This window comes from Temnothorax americanus, unplaced genomic scaffold (genome assembly GCF_048541705.1).
Source record: "Temnothorax americanus isolate GAGA-0224 unplaced genomic scaffold, ASM4854170v1 Scaffold6, whole genome shotgun sequence".
NCBI classification, from domain to species: domain Eukaryota; kingdom Metazoa; phylum Arthropoda; class Insecta; order Hymenoptera; family Formicidae; genus Temnothorax; species Temnothorax americanus.
In genome coordinates, this window is record NW_027509751.1 from 6,554,903 (window position 1) to 6,573,389 (window position 18,487).

Genomic DNA, 18,487 nt, shown 5'->3' on the forward strand with positions numbered 1-18,487 from the left:
ATTTGTTAAATCCTCTAGGCGTTCCGAAACTCACCGAAAGAAAAGTATCACAATAATCACAATCTTAAGCTGGATTCAGACAGGACGCGTCAAGCAGCGAGCAGTAACCCAATCAGCAAGGTGATATCAGCAGTGGCGTAGAAAATATCGTCTCGCTGATTGGTTACTGCTCGCTGCTTGACGCTTGACGCGTTCGGCTGTGGGAGCCTTCACATTTATATATATTTACATATGTATGGTGTGTATATATATATATATTATCCACTGTATATATATATACAGTGGATAATCGATCTACAGAACGCACAGTATTGGTGGTGTGTATTAGCGTTTACGTAGTGTTTACCAAGCACGGTAAAACGCTATGTTATCTGTGGGATTCGGTATATTTTTTCTAATTACAGAAAGCTGCGGCTAATTCGAGATCTGTCAAACAAATTCGAAAGATTTCACAGTTGTATTCGACTGCGATTTTCCAAAGACTGTTATTTTATATTCGGAGTATCAGCTACGTGTTTCCGGGAGCGTTCTGAATTTTCTTCGTTTGGTCTTCCGCGGCTTTTATCGTATAGACACGGTATTTACGTGGACCTTTATGTCGTTTCTGGATGATTTTCCCAGCGATATGATGGACGTGGAGATTTAAGTTCCTGGCAGTCAGATTATTCTCTCGGTGATCAGTTTTTCTGGAACATACAGTTATCAGGTTAGACGGACAAGTTTTTTCATCAATTGGATTAAGATTTTAATTTACCTAAATTTAATAAATTTTACTTCTCTCGCGAAAGAAGGATATCGTTCACATTCTATTAAATTTTTCTGAAATTGTTAAATTAATGTTAAACGATCTTTGGTGCGACAGAGGCAGAAGTATCAGGCGCAATCATGGCTATGCATACCGTGCCACCGAAACGAAAAGAAATCTACAAGTACGAAGCCCCATGGCCATTATATAGCATGAACTGGTCGGTGAGACCCGACAAGAGGTTTCGTCTAGCACTGGGAAGCTTTGTGGAGGAGTACAACAATAAAGTACAAATTGTTTCTCTGGACGAAGAAACGTCTGAGTTCAGTGCTAAAAGTACGTTCGACCACCCTTATCCAACGACCAAAATTATGTGGATTCCAGATAGCAAAGGTACTCGTTTGTGTTCCTGTATTTTCAATTATTTTGAATCGATCTGCGTCAATCGCCAATCGAATGAATACTTGCCAGGTCAGTTTCCCGATCTTCTCGCCACGTCCGGCGACTATTTGAGGGTATGGCGTGCTGCGGAGCCTGAGACTCGTCTGGAGTGTGTCCTGAACAACAATAAGAACTCAGATTTCTGCGCGCCGCTCACGTCTTTTGACTGGAATGAGGTGGATCCGAATCTAATCGGGACTTCCAGCATAGACACTACCTGTACTATCTGGGGACTGGAGACGGGACAGGTTCTGGGCAGAGTAAACATGGTCACCGGTCACGTGAAGACGCAGCTGATCGCGCACGACAAGGAAGTGTACGATATCGCGTTTAGCCGCGCCGGGGGTGGCCGCGACATGTTCGCTTCCGTCGGCGCCGACGGATCCGTCAGGATGTTCGATCTACGACACTTGGAGCATTCGACGATAATATATGAGGATCCGCAGCACACTCCGCTGTTACGATTGGCGTGGAACAAACAGGATCCGAATTATCTCGCTACCGTGGCGATGGACGCGTGCGAAGTTATCATTCTGGACGTTCGTGTGCCGTGCACGCCAGTCGCGAGATTGAACAATCACAGGTCAGTATAAAACGGTTCAATATTAACCACCTATTTGCAGTCATATAATTGTTATTTATAAATAATTTATCATTAAAAGGGATATCTCGCTCGTTGTACTGGGTTCTTTTAAGGAGTTTCTTGAATTAATTTCTTTTCTTTTGAGTACAGAGCCAGCGTTAATGGAATAGCCTGGGCTCCGCATTCGTCTTGTCACATTTGCACAGCCGGCGATGATCATCAAGCTTTAATCTGGGATATTCAACAAATGCCGCGAGCAATCGAAGATCCTATACTCGCTTATACTGCCGCGGAAGGCGAGGTCAATCAGATTCAATGGGGCGCCACGCAGCCCGACTGGATAGCCATTTGTTACAATAAAGCGGCCGAGATTCTTCGAGTATAAATGTCTTCTCTATCGAAACGCGTTTATTTTATCTCGGGATGTTCGAACAGATGCTACTGGAGTAACTCTTTTTTTTTTTTTATCATTAACGCAAGAGACATATGAGCCTGTCCTGGATACAACAACAATAAAATGTTTCATTTGATGCGTTCCACACAACTGTATATATGTTTATAAAAATATAAACTTAATAGTATTAGGAATTGTTTCCCAAGATTATGGATGCTTAAATTATATTAATATGTAATTAATTAGGCGTCAATCATTTTAATGTCATGTCATCCTTAAATTACGTATAGGCAAAGGAAACATTTACAATTTTTCAGTTATTATTATAGCAATCAGATTGGATCTTTAGATTGTAGCATTAATTAATTCATAGAATGTGATCATGACATGTGATTACAATTTTTAGTATGCAATGTACAGATTTTTATATAGATGTAAATTTTTGATATATGAAAATATATATTATACAATGACACCGTACGTATATATACCATGTACTCGACGATTATATTGTTATTGATAGAAATATTAGACTCGCAGTTCAATTTATATCATCTATCGTATAGTATTCATTGACAATTTAAGATGTATTACATAAATATTCGATTAGAGTTGGTATTTATGGGAAGGTATATCAATAATTAATAAGACTAAAAATTATAAAAAAAAGCATTACATACTTATATATTGTTATATGAGATATCGTATAATTTACAAATGTTAAGTGAACAGAATGCAGTTATTTACAGTAATGGAGTGTGTGTATGAGAGACGGTGATTCACTCGATTAATATAAAATGATTCATTCCTTCGTTTTTTCATCTATATTGATATCAATGATATCACTGCTACATTTATGTCTATACGATCATTTTAGTGTGCAATCTCAATAAATATCATTAACTCTGATACAGAGTAAATGTACTTTTATTGCATCCAATGTAATAACGACGATCTTAGAATCGCGAAGCATATCGATCTAAAATATTCTTGAAAAAATTCTAAATATTATCAAGCCACAATGTTCCATCGCAGATAAGATACCTTGATCTAATTATTAATACATTTTTAATGCAAGAGTTTAATTAACACGCTTCGGCAAGAATTCATGCCTTAAAACTTGTAAGAGAAAAAATACAAGTATATAAAAATATTTTATATGTTCATCCTAAGTCGTACAATTAAATCGATATATTTTCGTACGAGGTATATGTATATTATTTACATAGAAACATCGACCACTTCGTGTGCCGATGAATAAATTACGTCCACTCGATCTCTAGACATTCTCACAAATTACATGCACGCGTTTCCCACTACTTTCAGCAATAATTTATACAGCACTATCAATAAATTGTAAGCAGATCATATTTGTGAGAAATGTTAAAACTGGTCTTTTACCTTCGTCTTAGCTTTATTCTCTTCTGATTGGCTAGTCCAGCTCTGAGGATAAGTCACAGAGTGACTTACATCATGCAAATGTCAATTACAATCACCTGAACGCTTACTCTACTTTCATAGAGTAAGTTCAGATCAGTAGTACATACACTAATATACCTCGATAAATCGTCGAGGCTTAAAATTCAAGGCAGCTGCACTGAAAGACTCGTTATACAGTCTAACTTGTTGCAAGCAACTTTAATGGTAGGAAAAATCACATCTTGCACCATCAGGATTGAATATTCCGGTGCATTTTATGACTTCCGTTACCATCGTACGAGACGCGTACTAATGTACTACCACTAACGCTTTTTTCAAAATTAATATTTTCTAGATTCTATTACATCTAGATGTTCTTTTGCGAGGACTTCTTTGACCTCACGAACTAATACGCATGTAAATTTTATGACCAAAAGCTAATTGTTCTTACAAAGCACATAATTTGCTTGCTATATAATAGAGATGAAGTACCGTACACGCCATAGTGAGCATGTTTCCCATGGCTATGCACACATGCACTCGGCGAAACGCTCGGTGGATCTTCAAATAATGCGTGCAGTTTTTGAGCGGCCCAGGATTGTGACGGCCTATCTCGTTGCCGACGCCCACCGCGCGTTCAAAGTTGTTTTTTTGCACAATCAGCTGGAGAAGCGGAGGTGTCAGGTAGAGGCGTATCAGCAGTTCCAAGAAAAAGGCTCCGGACATTGCACCAACCTGCGGCGTATAACACGAGTTTCACTTTTACTTCTCTGAGAATCTGCATTAAATTTATTTAAGATTAAAATGAAAATTTTTTAAGTTGCAGAGAAATTCAAATTATATATATCTCACTTTTTTAATATCAAACATGTCAAACTTATCTGCTTACCTGAACACCAATTTCAGCGTCCCATGTATGCGCCGGATGATGCTTGACGAATATGAGGAGCGTGATGAGACTCAGACACGCGTTAATCGTGAAGTATCTTGGAAATAGAACGCGCTGCACTTCACCGAATGCATGCCGTGGCAATGCAAAATACAAAGATAGACCTGTAATTAAATCCATATGTCATTTTAGAGAAAGTTAACTTAAAAATCAAGAAAGAAATTTTTAAATCAATTAGAGAACGAAGTAATCTCTTGATTTACTGCGTTTCATTCAAATATATACTCATTGTCGGTATTTCTTAATTATTTACATAGATGTATATACCTGATACGAAAGTCATCCAGATTTGAGCACCAAAATGTATGACGAAGGATGCGAGATAAATGAAGGACATCATTCTTGAGTAAGGATGACTAGAGACCTGTACTCTTCCCTTGATTGGAAAGAGAACCGTTGTAACAAATAAGACCGCGGCGATCGTGATTACGTGCGCGGGTTGCGTCGTGTAAAAGAGGATCCTGCAAAACGACAATTACAAATTTAATCAATCTTGATCTCTCATCAATTGTGGGAACAATTTTATGGTGATGTCAATTGAAGCAAATTGACATCTTCATAAAAGATTGATAAACTTCTATCACTGTGCAATTTAGACTCGATCGACGTCAGATCTCTTTTCGCCGCTGGAAAACTCGTTGATAAATTTAATGAAATTTTTGCGAGATACGCGCGATATCGTTATCAACGGAAAATTGTCGTATTAGATAATTCGCGGAGTACCTTGAACCATAGAGCCATACATGCATGGACTTGGGACACACAGTCGCGATATCAACGACCGGTTTAATTTTCATCACGTGCAAGTCTCCGTTAAGTAATCTCCGCGGCGCGCCTCATTTAGAACTAATTTATGCGTGACGTCAACGTCGTATATAAATTCGCCGAGACTTGGGAGCGCTTTACTCCTTCACTGCCAATATAAGCAATCACGATTGACTCATATAGATTCGTCTGCATCTATGAATCGAACTGATGAATTTCACGTGTAAAACATAATATTGCATCATATATTATCTTCTACTATAATTTATTATATCTATTATCATCGATTTGATGCGATAAAATGCATGAAGAGATAGAGGACTATTTCAAGAACATTGCATGAGCGAGATATCGGGAAAATATAATTATTATTTATATTCCGTATGACGTGAATGTTAAAAAGGATAACGTGAGAAGCTGGACAAGCCGTTATTAAATCATCAGGCGCTTCCCGCTGAGACCAGACGTATGCTGCCCGCGGCATGTTAAAAAAAAAACGAGAAAGAAATAATTCCTTCACATGTTACATGAGCATGCACGCGCGTGCGTGACCTTTTCTCGAAATTCTCCGAAGTGTCTCACGTGCAAGTTTATGAATTACCGGTTGTACACCCCCCCAGGTGTCATCCTGTTTTTGGCAACAAGTCGAGAACGCAAACGAGAATGCGTTTCCGTTCAATTCAAATTCTTTATATTTTATTGAAAAGCAAAATACGTATTCAAATTAATCCCATTCTATTTTGTACGCGAATCAACTGCTTGTCTCATTGCGAGAATTAACGCATGATTTATTATTATTATATTTGTTCATGCAGGTACGACTGCACCAAGTTTGACACGAAATTATCGCCTGTGACGGCCTTAAGCGCCTTTGTTTGTTCATCAATCATACAACAAACAATAACAAATAATTATTATTCAATGTTGTTTGTATCCTCAACGGCGAGGTTTTTATTCTTATTCACGTTTAACGATCGACGAAGAGCGGTTTGCGAAATTTTCCAGGCGCAAATCGTAAGGAAGCTCGATAATGCCACGCTTCGTTGTACAAACATATTTGTATAAAGTGTATAAACTTTGCCGACGTGTAATTTGCGCAATAGAGTCAATATTGCACAGGCAAACGCAAGAGATACTCTCGCGACGAGCAAATTACTCTCTTTCGTTAACCAGATAAGAGAGCCGACGTAAATCAATACAGACGTGTTTCATACCCTTGGACTAATTTCACATTTGCAAATAAAATCACGAGGAGTGCAGCAGTCGCCGAAAGAGAGGGAGAGAGAGAAAGAGAGAAATTTATCTGGCAACTTGTTCTCGATTGACTCGATAAGAAACATCGCTGTGACAATACCACGCGCGTGCTCGCATCGATTGTCGATCCCCGTCAAGTGTCGATTAACCACTCCGAGGTCGGTCAAAAGTCGTCGGCACGGACAATTTCGCGCTTGTCAATCTCCCGTGCAGCTGCCACCTCGAGATTATAAAATGGAAATTTCGTCACGAACGGGTGCACGAGAAGCGAAAATGTTTGCCCACCGAGCATTTTGCGTCACGTCTACCGCATTAAAGTGACGAACCAGACAAACACTTTTTTCTTTCTTAGGTTTCACCTTTTTTTAAATCGGTCACGATGATAAGCGCACAATATATCTAAATTTACGTCTCGAGGCAGACGTCTTAAAATGATATAAATAAGATTTGATTAATAAGATTAATAAGATTTATTGTGCACAGATTACCCGAAAACTTGCAATACATTGCAATGTATATGTTTCGTACATCTTGCAATCTTCTACGGACTTTGATATTTTTTGTTGTTTTAATATCCTTTCCATAATCATTAGAATCCCAGATAATTTTAGCCATGATACATTATATCTCACTCTTTGTCTCTCTTTCCTATTGTAAGTAAATGTGTATTCGTTATTTTCGTTGTTACATATATGATCGCGATAGATTATTCGATTTTCGGTTTTTCCAACTCTTATTTATTAGCTTCTCTCCATGTTCTTCCTAGTTCTTATTTTCTGCTTTTTCCCATTTTTAACTTCGTCGACGAGAGGGAAGGAAGCTGTTCTCTCTATTTAAAATACTTTCCGTTCTCGTGCGACAGAGGATCCGCGAAAGGGAGAATCGAGGGTCCGAGGTCCGGATACACGGCCGTAATTCGACGTGCTAAACGCACCTGTGTGTGTGCGCGTATTCACGTGTAGGTGCATTCGAGCGGAGCGTGGCATTATCAAGCGGCACTGGGAAACGTGCGAGAAGGCACGCACGACTACCCGCCGCTTATTGTTATAGATCGCGGTCACGCGTATGATCTGCAAAATCAGTCCTCTGATTTTATTAATGACGTGAAGCGATACGCGCGAATCTCTATTGCACGCGTCCGGTCCCTGCGTTTTATCGCTGTTGAACATCGTTGAGTTAATGCCAAGATGTAACTTGATTCTAAACAAGCTTGTCGCAGTTGCCAAGCGCCCGATTTCCCTGTGTAGGTAAATATGTATATTAAATTAACTTCAATGTAATACAACATATTGAAGAAACGTCTAAAATACAAAGAAAATGAAAATATAGCTATTAAAAGTTTACTAAAAGTATTCAGGTAGAACTATAATTAAGGATTTAATAAATTAATTAATTGTAGATAAATAAGTAGAATGAATGATGCATATAAATGATGGACCAACAAGCCGAGTGATTTGCATAAAAAGAATAAAAATGTTAAATACCCCGTGGCGTGGTCCTAATGGAAACGCCGGCTGCGCGGCATAACGGAACATCGCAAAACGAACAAAAATCGTGTAGTCAAGCTTCATTTGCGGATTCTTTGAAGATGCGAAAGGTGTGTCCAACTTGGCGATTTACCAAGCCAAAGTCACACGATGTGGCAAATAGAATGTTAGACATGTCTCCTGGCAGAAATCCTCCTGAACTCGTTTGCTCGTCCGCTTAGAGAGAAATTTCTATAAAAAGAAATCCTTGAAATTTACAGTCGTGTGTCACCGCGTTATCGAATGATCGGTTATTACTAATACACTGATAATATCAAGCCGTTAATTAGGCTCGCGTGAACGGAGCGCAAAGAGAAATTCTGACACGGTTTCGTTTTAACCGGCAGATTTATGCGTGGTCGCAGCATCTTCGTGTTTCGAAAATGCAAAATTTATGATGCATCGCAAAATACAAGTGTAACGACGCGATCGCTCTTCTTTGATCGGCTAATTGGCAACCATTAAAGAAACATCAGCGTAACCGTTTCGCGAAAAAGTAATTATTAGAGACGATGGACAACACTTCGAGGGGCTGCATTTTCGGGAATGATCGCTCGAATAATCGATCAACCGGGGGACCGGGCCGTTTAATAAAGAACTTCCCGGCGAGATATTCCCTACGCCTTTGTATCACGAACGAGTTTTTGCGGGTGCCGCCCACGGTACCCGGGGTCTGTAATTATATTTTTTTTATTGTGGAGTCGTGTTGCCAGGCCCGAGAAGGCACGCACGTATGCAATTCCAGCGCGCGAGAGGAAGTCCATTATCTTCCATTATGCTTGTGCAAACAAGAATTACCGACGCCTCGCGCGCGAAAAGTGCACGCATTACCATGTATTACCGAAAAAGATGTTAATTTGCGATATAACGATTAACGTATATAACGAAGTACTCGATAAAGAAATTTAATGTGCTGTTAAACTGCATTTGGATTGCCGCCGTTACGCAATAGAAATCATAACTGCGTCCTTGTGCCAAATTATACACATGCATATCCTTGTAATAAAATATAATTTAAAATATAATTGCAATGGGGCAGCCTGATTCAGCGAGGACACTATATCCAGAAAATCGTCGGCTCAGACTGCATCCGTTATTTTTGTGAAAAGAAGAATATCGTATTTAAAATGTGCTATTTATAGATAAAATTCTATCCATTATAGATGGAGAATATAAAAAGAGATACCCGATGTGAAATATAAATATCCTAAGAGAATGCGGTACGCGACGAAAAAGAAGACTGACGAATCTGGAATCGGATAAGGCCACGCATGAGGGCATGTGAAAGAAGCTTGAGTTCACGTTACATCCTTTACAAGGCTGTATTGTTCCATTCGTTCGTCTCTATCCGAGAGAACGTACGATTGCGCGGCGCGGACGCAGTCATCGGCCTGTGTTCCCGCACACGAGACGCGCCGTAGACACGTAATTACTTGATCGACTAATTATGGACGCCTAGTGTTAACGCCCGGAATAATTGCGCCGATCGACAGAACAGATAGATTTACTCATGCAGTCTCTCTCCATTATACGTAGAACTTAATTGATTATAATTAACGAAAAATAAAGCCTGCGATATTACACGGGGATTACTACATTACGCTCTACTTATCGATGCATCTATCTTTCTGTCGAGTTAAGCGGATTTGCGGAGATCTGTAAAATTTTTCCATTTCTTTCAAGCGTGACGTTGAAACTCAGACAGTTTTAAAAATATCTATAGTAAAGAAGAAACGCAAGCATTGACATCGGGGAAAAAAAAAACTTATTCACGAGACATTAGCGCAAACTTTTGGCAAAAATAATGGGCCATTTGCAACATTATTTTTAGATCTTTAAAAATAGAAATATCTCTACCTGTAAATTTTAATTTTTATAAAGATGTATACAAGAGTATAAAAGAATTGAAACAATTATAATAGATTTTTGAAGACAAGGCTAATTTGATCTCTTCTTAAAAGATATGTCTGATCTCTCGTGTTAGATGTAAAAGTTACATCAAATGACGGATGCTTCGATCTTCTTACAGATAACGAAACTTTTTTGTGCGTAGACCAATTGAGCATTACTGTCGTAACAACTCGGAAATAGACTAAAGACGAGCGTCGACTGACGTAGATAAGTCGTGCAAATGGAAAAGAGCTACGAGGTACGATAAATGCGTCATACGTGCTCGAATGATTTATCGACGCGAAAACACGGAAGATTTTCAAACGAAACAGATTGCGCGTCATCAGTCTCGACTTACATCATCCATTGATTGGGGTGTTTTATGAATTATACCTGAAATTCAATTTCAATATTAAAAACGTTCTGAGACTTATATAGTGCACATACATCCTGCATCGGCAATGAGTGATTTTTTTTATGTTCCAGAGCGATGATCTAGTTCGATAAAATTAAAGAAACATATACTCGTGCGTTATCACTTAGATGAACCAGAAGCTGTTATCAGCTGATATCAGAAATAATTAAACCTCATCGTACGCCGTATTAAAATGTTCGCCGAACATCCGTTTAGATTATTAGAGCGATATGGCTCTATAAGTAAATAACTCCCAATATTTGAAAGCTACTTTTTGCATCTGTCTTGCGGAGTAAAAGCCCCCGCACAGTGAAAAATATAAGGAACAAGGAACAGATATTAGCGATTAGGACTAAAGAATCGGGAATAAAGCTGGATGCGCGATGAAAAACACAGGCAATAGATTTTTAACCTATCGAAAGCCGTGTATTATGCGTTGCACCAGCTTTATTCCTGATTTCTTATTCCTAATCGCTGTAATATCTGTTCCTTGTTCCTTATATTTTTCATTGCGCCGGGGCCTTAAGAGACTTGAAGATCGGATTCTCCCTTCTACCTCGGCTCCTGACATATCTCTATTCGCGAGATTATTTTATTTCTTACTATATTACTTCTTATCTCATTTCTAAATGTAAGATACATTATAGGAAATTGGAGAACTGACCTTCTGCTTAGAGATAATGGTGAAAAAAAAAAAGAATTACCAATCGGAGTCGCGCTCCTATTTTGCTCCGAACCGCGGCGAACCTTTGCTCCTCGAGATACGCACCAGACGGCTTTATCATCAAAATTTTATATTACAGCATCGCTGTGAGTTCGCTCGATAAATTTGAAGTTAATGTCACGAAGACAGTCGCTCTTGATTATAAAGATATAACTACCTTCCATAAAAACACTGAAGCATACGTTATACGGAGAGAAAGTATATACCCAAGGAAATATATCGAGATTATTTCTATGTGTTGCGTTACGTGTTACACCGTATTGTCCGCGTTCATTGATACACCGATATGCGTCTCGGGTAACAAGTAATGTAACGAGAACGCGAAGGCGGCTATGGCGAAACAATTTCGATCTGCAAGAACGTCGTATATGCGAAGACACTGCGTATATCGAGTTCTTGCAAATCGTGCCTAAAGACCATATGATAATGATGCTTTGTTATCAGAACTTTCCAAAAACAGGTAAAAGATGTATGTACAACGTAGATCTCGTATAGCTTCAAAGACCGTACGTCTCTGCGAATGATATATAAATACGCAATACTTTCGCCTGTGAAATTAGCAAGCGCGAATAATCTGCCGTAGAAAGCTACGTCCGCGAGTGGCGTGTCCCCACGGGTGTAAGGACCTCGCGCGAACTCCAGGAAACTCACGTGCGCCTAGCTAACTCCGTGGAACCCAGATCTGCCGTCGCGGAAACCTACGGTGGAAGAAAGCGAAGCGCAACAGATGAGACGAGAGTCGAAGAGACCTGACGAGATCTTCGTCTTCGTACAAAGGATCAACCTTTCCGTTTCTCCAGGTCAATTTTTACGCTGAAAATCACGGCGGAGGGATCGCTTATACTTACTTGAACGCCTTGGAGCGGCGCACGACCTCGTAGTACGTGGACAGCTTCTTCAGCATTAGACTGTAGTGATTAGTGCTGGCGACCAGGACGTCGTCGGCCAGATCGGACAGGTAGAGCGTGTCCTCCTCATCCGCCTCCTCCTTTGCCCGCCGACGCTGGAGCTCCTCCTTTTCCAGCATCTCCTCGTAGAGCCTCATGTACTTCTCCTTGGCACGGGACGTCTTGCTGGACTGCTTCGAGTCGATGGTCGGCGCGATCGGCTCGCTCGTCTCGTTACCCACCAGCGTACGAACACACATTGCGTTTCGATCTGCGATATCGTCGAGCGTACAATCAGCTGGCTATCTCTCGACCTCTGTGGTTCTCTGGTCCTCGAATGGAGAACGCGTTCGGAGGACGACTGATCTAGTGATCTTCGAATGGGGACCAGGCAGGACGGACCTTACACCTTCGTGCGTCCGACGATCTCCGTCTCGTGGCGTGGACTGAACGTGTCTGCGACGTGCCGGCTTCCTCGCGAGACGAGGGTGGTTGCTAATGACGTTGAATGACGTTGAATCGCGCAACGCGGCAGAGGGAGAAAGTAAAGAAAAAATATATTCGACCGCGCTCGCTCTCTCTCTTCTGGCCGCCGTAGAGTGCGCTACGTCTCGATGCCGCTTCACCTTTATGTCATATTCTCTCCGTTCCCTTCCCCGTCGAAGATATAAGGAAGGGTTAAGGAACGAGTGGATTTTCCTGCGAGGAAGAGGAGGGAAGCCTAATAACGAGTCCTCGCTCGGGAACCTTCACCCGAAATATTCCGAAACCAAATCCTGGGAAACATTTGCAAAATATTAATTCATGATATTCCATTTTTGCTATATATATTATATTATTAATACACAATAATAACATAGTACTATATAGGTAACAGTTATTATAACATTAGAAATATTATTTTTACTGTTATCAGCGCATATCTCTGTGCATGTGCACGGGCGCGCGTATATTGCTTCGCTTCAAAATGAATTTGAAAATAATGTATGTAACTTACCTTGTTTCAAAAATATTTAGATAAAATATTGAGTGAGAATTGCAATAGGTGCGTCTTTCGATATCTTAAAAAAACTTAGAAGAGACAATTCAGAGTGAAGTAAATCGCTTTACGTCTTGCGGATGATGCTCTTCAATTTAAGAGAGGTGACATATTCATATTGTTTTCATTTAACTTACGATTAGTTTTTATCTTTTTCTATTTTAAGAATCAGAAAAAGATAAAAAGTAATTAAACCGAGGTTAAAGTTAATCTGTATTGATAGAAATAGACATTATTCAATCAAACTCCGATGAATTAGTGATTAACTTAATCAGTAATTAACTTATCAAATAATACCTTAATTATAGCCATTTCATAATGTCTATCGACATCTTCCCTCATTTTTTCTAAATGCTATTATATAAAAGCGATAAATATAATAAACTCATCCATTCGGAGTATTGTACATTAAAGTATTCCGCAGATTCAGCGATTTAAAAAATAATATAAATCATTAGGAACCAGGATTCATTAGGAATAGCAACTGAGTGACAGTTTGATATAATTAATTAAATCCTGAAATATAAGTTAGTTATGTTTAATTCAAAGAGATTAAACACTGTCTCTTCCTCTTCCTTTCAGAGTCCTTTTATATATAAAATCTTTTTGATACATCTCTGATATATATATATATATATATATATATATATATATATATATTATATATATATAATCTAGAATTCTATACATTAAGAACTTTGAATACGGTATACAAATTGAAAAAAAAAATGCATTTGAAAAAATTAGGTTGGTACATCACATATGTATAATATATATAAAATGATAGTATATAAACAAACTCCCATATATTATTTTAACAATGACTTTGTTCAAAATATATTATAGATTTTATAGAACTTATGCTACAAAATCGTTCATATAACAACCGTTGCTTCCTAAATCTCAGTCACACGCGTTTTGTTTTCGTTGCCTATCGTCTGTATTTCGTTTTGCATATCATAAGTATTGAATAAATTTTACATAAAAATCAAATAATTTATCTCTTTTTATCAAAGTGCCTAACTAGATGCAACTAATGCTTGGATATTTTTAATAATCCAAAAACGCTCTGAATTTAATCTTTTCTATAATAATAATTAATAATTTAATTATAATTAAATTGTTTTGGTTATTTTGCTATGGTTATAATATAATATAACATATGGACGCAAATGAATAGAGAAAATTATAAGGAAAAATATATATATCTCTAAATATTCATATAATTTACAAGATAACTTCAAAAATCTAAAAATAAGTAATACATGGCCATTTAACCTTACATTGTATACTTCTGTGGGAATTCCATTTCATTTATAGTATCCGAATTCGATAGATTGTATCTTTTCATAATATGTAGACTTTTGCATCTCATATTTAGGGATATTCAGAAAATTCCAGTTTGAATATATTGTATTTCAACATAATTATGTATGCATTGAAAGTTCTTGTATATATGTATAAGGTTTTATTGATGTCTAATCCGTTCAATTATAAAGAAGTATATCAATCACATATCCAAATTGCATTAATTTTAAAGAAAGTTTAAATAAACTCAACAATATCAAACAGCTTGCAAATATATGTATAAATGTCACAGGAATTTCGGGTAATTCATTTTTTGCAAAATCTCAAGGAAATCCACGAAAAAGAAAATATTGTGGAACAAAAATTATAAATATATAATAATATAAACATAATTTATAAATATAAATTGTAAATATAATATTTATTAATTTATATATAAATTAATAAAAATCTCAACTCACAATTTCACTAGCAAAGTCCAAAATTTTACGAAATCACTGAAATCTCCTATTAAGATTTGTATAATTTTTATTCATCCACAATATTACAGTTTTTTGTAAATTCCCTAGAAATTTTGCAAAAAAATAAATTACACCAAATCCCTGTCACATAGATATCTTCAAAAAATAACTTCCAGCTATTAAAAATTAATAAAATATAATAATACAATTAAATAAACGACAACACATTCTAAAATATATTCTAACATAAATCTGAAATTAAATATATCCATTCTAGGTTTACCATATCTTTCAACAGCACAAATATGCTAGTGTAAGATTTAGGAATCTTTGTAGTCTTTTTATTAGATTAATGAAATATGAAAGTTATCAACAAAATATGAAGATATAAGCCCGGAGATTTAAAAAGCCAACACCTGCGATGGATTTGTGCAATCGCCTATTGTCATTCTGTGCATTGCCATTTCCGTAATACCATGGTAATGAACAAAAGCAGCTGCGATTACTAATACATGGAAGATTTGATGACTCTGAAACTATAAAATAAAAATATTAAAATAACATATATCGATATCGTCAAAATAATCTGAAATCGAGTCGTTATAAATCGACATTTTAATATTGCTTACCCAAATGTCAAATTTTCCTGGGAAAAAACGTTCAGGTACCCTTAAAGCATAAAATAACGCGCCTAATATGTACAAACATCCCATTAGTATTAGCCATCCAAGGGATGCTTGGCTAATCGCCTTGAACCAACCTTCGGCAACGGCATAATGTACAGCTGGTATTACCTAAATATAGAGTTAAGATATAATTAGATACAGAATTAAAACGTCAAGTTGAAACGTATATGATATAGATGTAGAATTGAGATAAATTTTAATACATAAGTTTTAAAATTTATTTTAATTCTAAGCTATAACTGATTAAAAAAAATAACTTACCCCGCTAAGTCCAAAACCCATAAAAACCCCAGCTCTGAGCGGACGATAGCTTGGTTCGCCAAATCGCTCCCACAATGAAACTACGATACTGGTTATACCAAGGACAACCACCACAGACAGATAGATTAACTTGGGTTGATAGTCGCAATAAAATCCATAATAAAGCCATGGTACAAAACTACCCATAATAAGCATAGCTATGCCACAATAATCTAGCTTTGAAAACAGCTTTCCCACGCATTCGCTGTGGCAATGAACTGTGTGAAAGGCAAATGACAATCCTAGGCAAAGTATAGCACCAGCAAAAAAGGTACCAAATACCAATTTTTCTTCCAATTGAATTTCTATAGGAGGTTGCGATAGAAAAAATACAGCTATACCAATAAAGGCAACGCAGCCTGTAAGAAAAAAAATAGTTTTATGAGCAATATTGATAACCAAAACTCACAGAATATACTTAAAAGAACACGCTATGTATATATATGCTTTTCTTTCCAGAAAGTGCACATCGATACATTTAGCGTCACTTGATACCGCTTTAATAGACAGAAACGTACCTAATAAATGTGTCCAGATATTGCCGGTTTCTGTATGAATTCGAAAAATGCTCTTAAAACACGCATAAAACGAGGGTAATGGCGGTCTGTGGCCAGCGTGTAAGAAATCGTTATCTTGCAACCATCTTGGTAGATTTCTAAAGTGACACTGTTTCCATGATGCCTCCCATACCTACAAATAACATCTCCAGCTTTAAATTTGTAATTTGCTGATCAACAATATTACAAAGTAGATTAACTCTGATCCCTATAGCAAGTTTTTTGCTATTATCTAACGAAAAGATATTCTCACTGCAAAGATATATCATTGTAAATATCTGGATATCCTTTTACCTTTCGAACGAATTCCTCAGCCTGCTCTGCTGCATTATGCGCTAGCGCACCTAAATCGATTTCATCACTCAGTACTCCTGCCTTCAACACTTCAGTCATCTGTAATACAAATGATAGATGTTAATCATGTGTGCGATCATTAATTGTATATAATATTTATATTTTTAATTTATTCTTTTAAGGCACATACCTCACAATCCAGAAGATGATCATCTTCCGGCGTCGAAGGTAACGGACACCCGACTCCATCCTCCTCTTCCGCGAGGCAACTTGCGTCATCGTCCTCTAACAATTCTTTAACTTCATGTAAACCAGGTATTTCGCTATTTAGCAATACACGTTCGCTCCATGGGATACGATGTCGCACTCCTAAATCCACTGATAAATTGTCTTCTTTTTCTTTGGCTTCCAAAATGACATCTTCGTATTGCGCCATGATTCAGAATAAATATGACTGACCACAAGTCTGCAAAAAGAGAAAAAAAAAAGAGTATGAGTTCCATGGTACATACAAGTTCTTGTTGCAAATCTGTATCTGGTCGCTAAGAACGTCGCTATTATAACTTCAAGTGCAAGATTGTAATATACATTGTACGATATATTGTATAATAACGTATCCCGCTTCTTCCGGTATAAACAAACGTTTGAGAAAATGAAAAGCAAGTGAGCAACTCTGTCAATATTAGACGGCATTCCGAGCCGCGTGTCAAGATAACAAAGAGACCGGCAAGTAAACGAATCGTGAAACACGAGTCAGATTAAATAGCGAATCGTCAACAAATCTGAACGAATGCTCACCTCCGGAAAGGAGAACGACCTCGCGCGTTTCGTCCAGCAAAAATTACGCACCGTTACGCAAACATAAATTGTCGGTCGCGGAAGTATGACGCGCGGTGACGTTACGTTACGACACTGTGTAAACGTGTGATCTTTCTCATTACATAAGACACGATAAAAAAAAGCGCGCGCCCGGACGTCGGGAGTCGCGCAGACTTTGGACTTCAGTCTCGTCGGAGGGTTACAGGTTATATTATTTCTTCTCTCTTCTTTCGCAGCCTGTTGCGGCTTCCGTTTCTTTTTTCTCTTTCGTCCGACGACCACGCGTCGCGGGTCGCGCGGGCCAAACCGAACGCACGAGCTCGTCCCTGGGGCGAGGTTGCGCTACGAGCTACGAGGAAAAAAAAATTACGAAAGCGTTGTGAATTTGTGAAAGTGCGCAACAGGCGTGAAATTTAAATACACGGGGAACGACCGCGACGGAGCCGACGATGACGTGTGTGTCAACGGGAGCGTGTCCGAGCCTCCAGTATATACGTACCAGTCGCACGACGATATTCTTCGCAATGTTCAATTTTGCGCGGGCATGCTTCTGAAATTCCTTTAGGCTCTCCGTAGAATACTGGGATTTGGGATTATTTCAAAAAGAATCCACGTTCTGCGCGTCTCGTTGTACTTAAACGTTCACACGCACCTCGCACGTTTGGTCCGAGTGACCAATGTGGCCATATGTTTAAAGGCCCGTGTCAGACTGAGCGACAGGAAGCGATGGAAATCGAGGATGGTGACCTGAAGATTACAATTCAACCAATCATATTCATTTCTGTCCAACGTTGTAATTTTTTGAACTAGAAAAAGATAAAAAGTAAATTAAACCAAAATTATATGGTTGATAGAAATACACACGACGCGGTTGTCTCATTATTTCTGCCAATATTTAACTTCAATCTCGGTTCAATTTATCTTTTAACTTTTTCTAATACTTGAAACTAGAAAAAAAAAGTAAATTAAATCGAAATTAAAGTTAATCGATCTACATTGGTAGAAATGGACAACAATTTGTTCCAATCGAA

General features: G+C 38.0%; 3 protein-coding genes and 1 long non-coding RNA gene across 6 annotated transcripts in view; 1 reads left to right on the forward strand and 3 right to left on the reverse strand.

Moving 5' to 3' along the window:
* The first annotated feature begins 300 nt into the window (after positions 1 to 300).
* Positions 301 to 3,072, forward strand: Wap (DDB1 and CUL4 associated factor wap). Of its 2 annotated transcripts, XM_077420602.1 has the most exons (5): positions 301 to 317; positions 405 to 706; positions 863 to 1,138; positions 1,217 to 1,769; positions 1,920 to 3,072. In XM_077420602.1, exons 3-5 carry the CDS (start codon positions 886 to 888, stop codon positions 2,152 to 2,154), a joined length of 1,041 nt encoding a protein of 346 aa, XP_077276728.1. In that variant the 5' UTR covers positions 301 to 317; positions 405 to 706; positions 863 to 885; the 3' UTR covers positions 2,155 to 3,072. The 2 variants fall into 2 exon arrangements, with proteins under 2 accessions (XP_077276728.1, XP_077276727.1); XM_077420601.1 differs by lacking the exon at positions 301 to 317 and having other exon boundaries at positions 324 to 706.
* LOC143905283 (transmembrane protein 205) lies at positions 3,001 to 13,639 on the reverse strand. The gene is made up of 4 exons (XM_077420607.1): positions 11,954 to 13,639; positions 4,799 to 4,992; positions 4,472 to 4,635; positions 3,001 to 4,317 (listed from the first exon to the last, which is right to left on the reverse strand). Exons 1-4 carry the CDS (start codon positions 12,250 to 12,252, stop codon positions 4,030 to 4,032), a joined length of 945 nt encoding a protein of 314 aa, XP_077276733.1. The 5' UTR covers positions 12,253 to 13,639; the 3' UTR covers positions 3,001 to 4,029.
* A 135-nt stretch (positions 13,640 to 13,774) lies between these two features.
* Adipor (adiponectin receptor) lies at positions 13,775 to 18,124 on the reverse strand. 2 transcript variants are annotated; one of them, XM_077420596.1, is made up of 7 exons: positions 17,956 to 18,124; positions 16,828 to 17,103; positions 16,638 to 16,736; positions 16,305 to 16,476; positions 15,748 to 16,145; positions 15,430 to 15,594; positions 13,775 to 15,336 (listed from the first exon to the last, which is right to left on the reverse strand). In XM_077420596.1, the coding sequence occupies exons 2-7, from the start codon at positions 17,071 to 17,073 to the stop codon at positions 15,202 to 15,204; spliced, it is 1,215 nt and encodes a 404-aa protein (XP_077276722.1). In that variant the 5' UTR covers positions 17,074 to 17,103; positions 17,956 to 18,124; the 3' UTR covers positions 13,775 to 15,201. The 2 variants fall into 2 exon arrangements, with proteins under 2 accessions (XP_077276722.1, XP_077276723.1); XM_077420597.1 differs by lacking the exon at positions 17,956 to 18,124 and adding an exon at positions 17,436 to 17,572.
* Positions 18,004 to 18,487, reverse strand: part of LOC143905293 (uncharacterized) — a 96,746-nt gene continuing 96,262 nt past the window's right edge. Inside the window, exon 3 of the long non-coding RNA XR_013259159.1 lies at positions 18,004 to 18,203. This is a non-coding gene — a long non-coding RNA (uncharacterized LOC143905293). The remainder of the gene's footprint in view (positions 18,204 to 18,487) is intronic.

Excerpts from the sequence above, each read along its gene's own strand:
- Wap (XM_077420602.1), top strand. The coding sequence starts at position 886 with ATGGCTATGCATACCGTGCCACCGAAACGAAAAGAAATCTACAAGTAC. Across the intron at positions 1,139-1,216 it reads GTGGATTCCAGATAGCAAAG|GTCAGTTTCCCGATCTTCTC; the intron begins GTACTCGTTTGT and ends AATACTTGCCAG. Across the intron at positions 1,770-1,919 it reads GCGAGATTGAACAATCACAG|AGCCAGCGTTAATGGAATAG; the intron begins GTCAGTATAAAA and ends TTTTGAGTACAG.
- LOC143905283 (XM_077420607.1), bottom strand. The coding sequence starts at position 12,252 with ATGTGTGTTCGTACGCTGGTGGGTAACGAGACGAGCGAGCCGATCGCG. Across the intron at positions 4,993-11,953 it reads CGCCGCTCCAAGGCGTTCAA|GATCCTCTTTTACACGACGC; the intron begins GTAAGTATAAGC and ends GTCGTTTTGCAG. Across the intron at positions 4,636-4,798 it reads CTGGATGACTTTCGTATCAG|GTCTATCTTTGTATTTTGCA; the intron begins GTATATACATCT and ends ATTTAATTACAG.
- Adipor (XM_077420596.1), bottom strand. The coding sequence starts at position 17,073 with ATGGCGCAATACGAAGATGTCATTTTGGAAGCCAAAGAAAAAGAAGAC. Across the intron at positions 16,737-16,827 it reads ATCATCTTCTGGATTGTGAG|ATGACTGAAGTGTTGAAGGC; the intron begins GTATGTGCCTTA and ends TTTGTATTACAG. Across the intron at positions 15,595-15,747 it reads TGGGTTTTGGACTTAGCGGG|GTAATACCAGCTGTACATTA; the intron begins GTAAGTTATTTT and ends CTCTATATTTAG.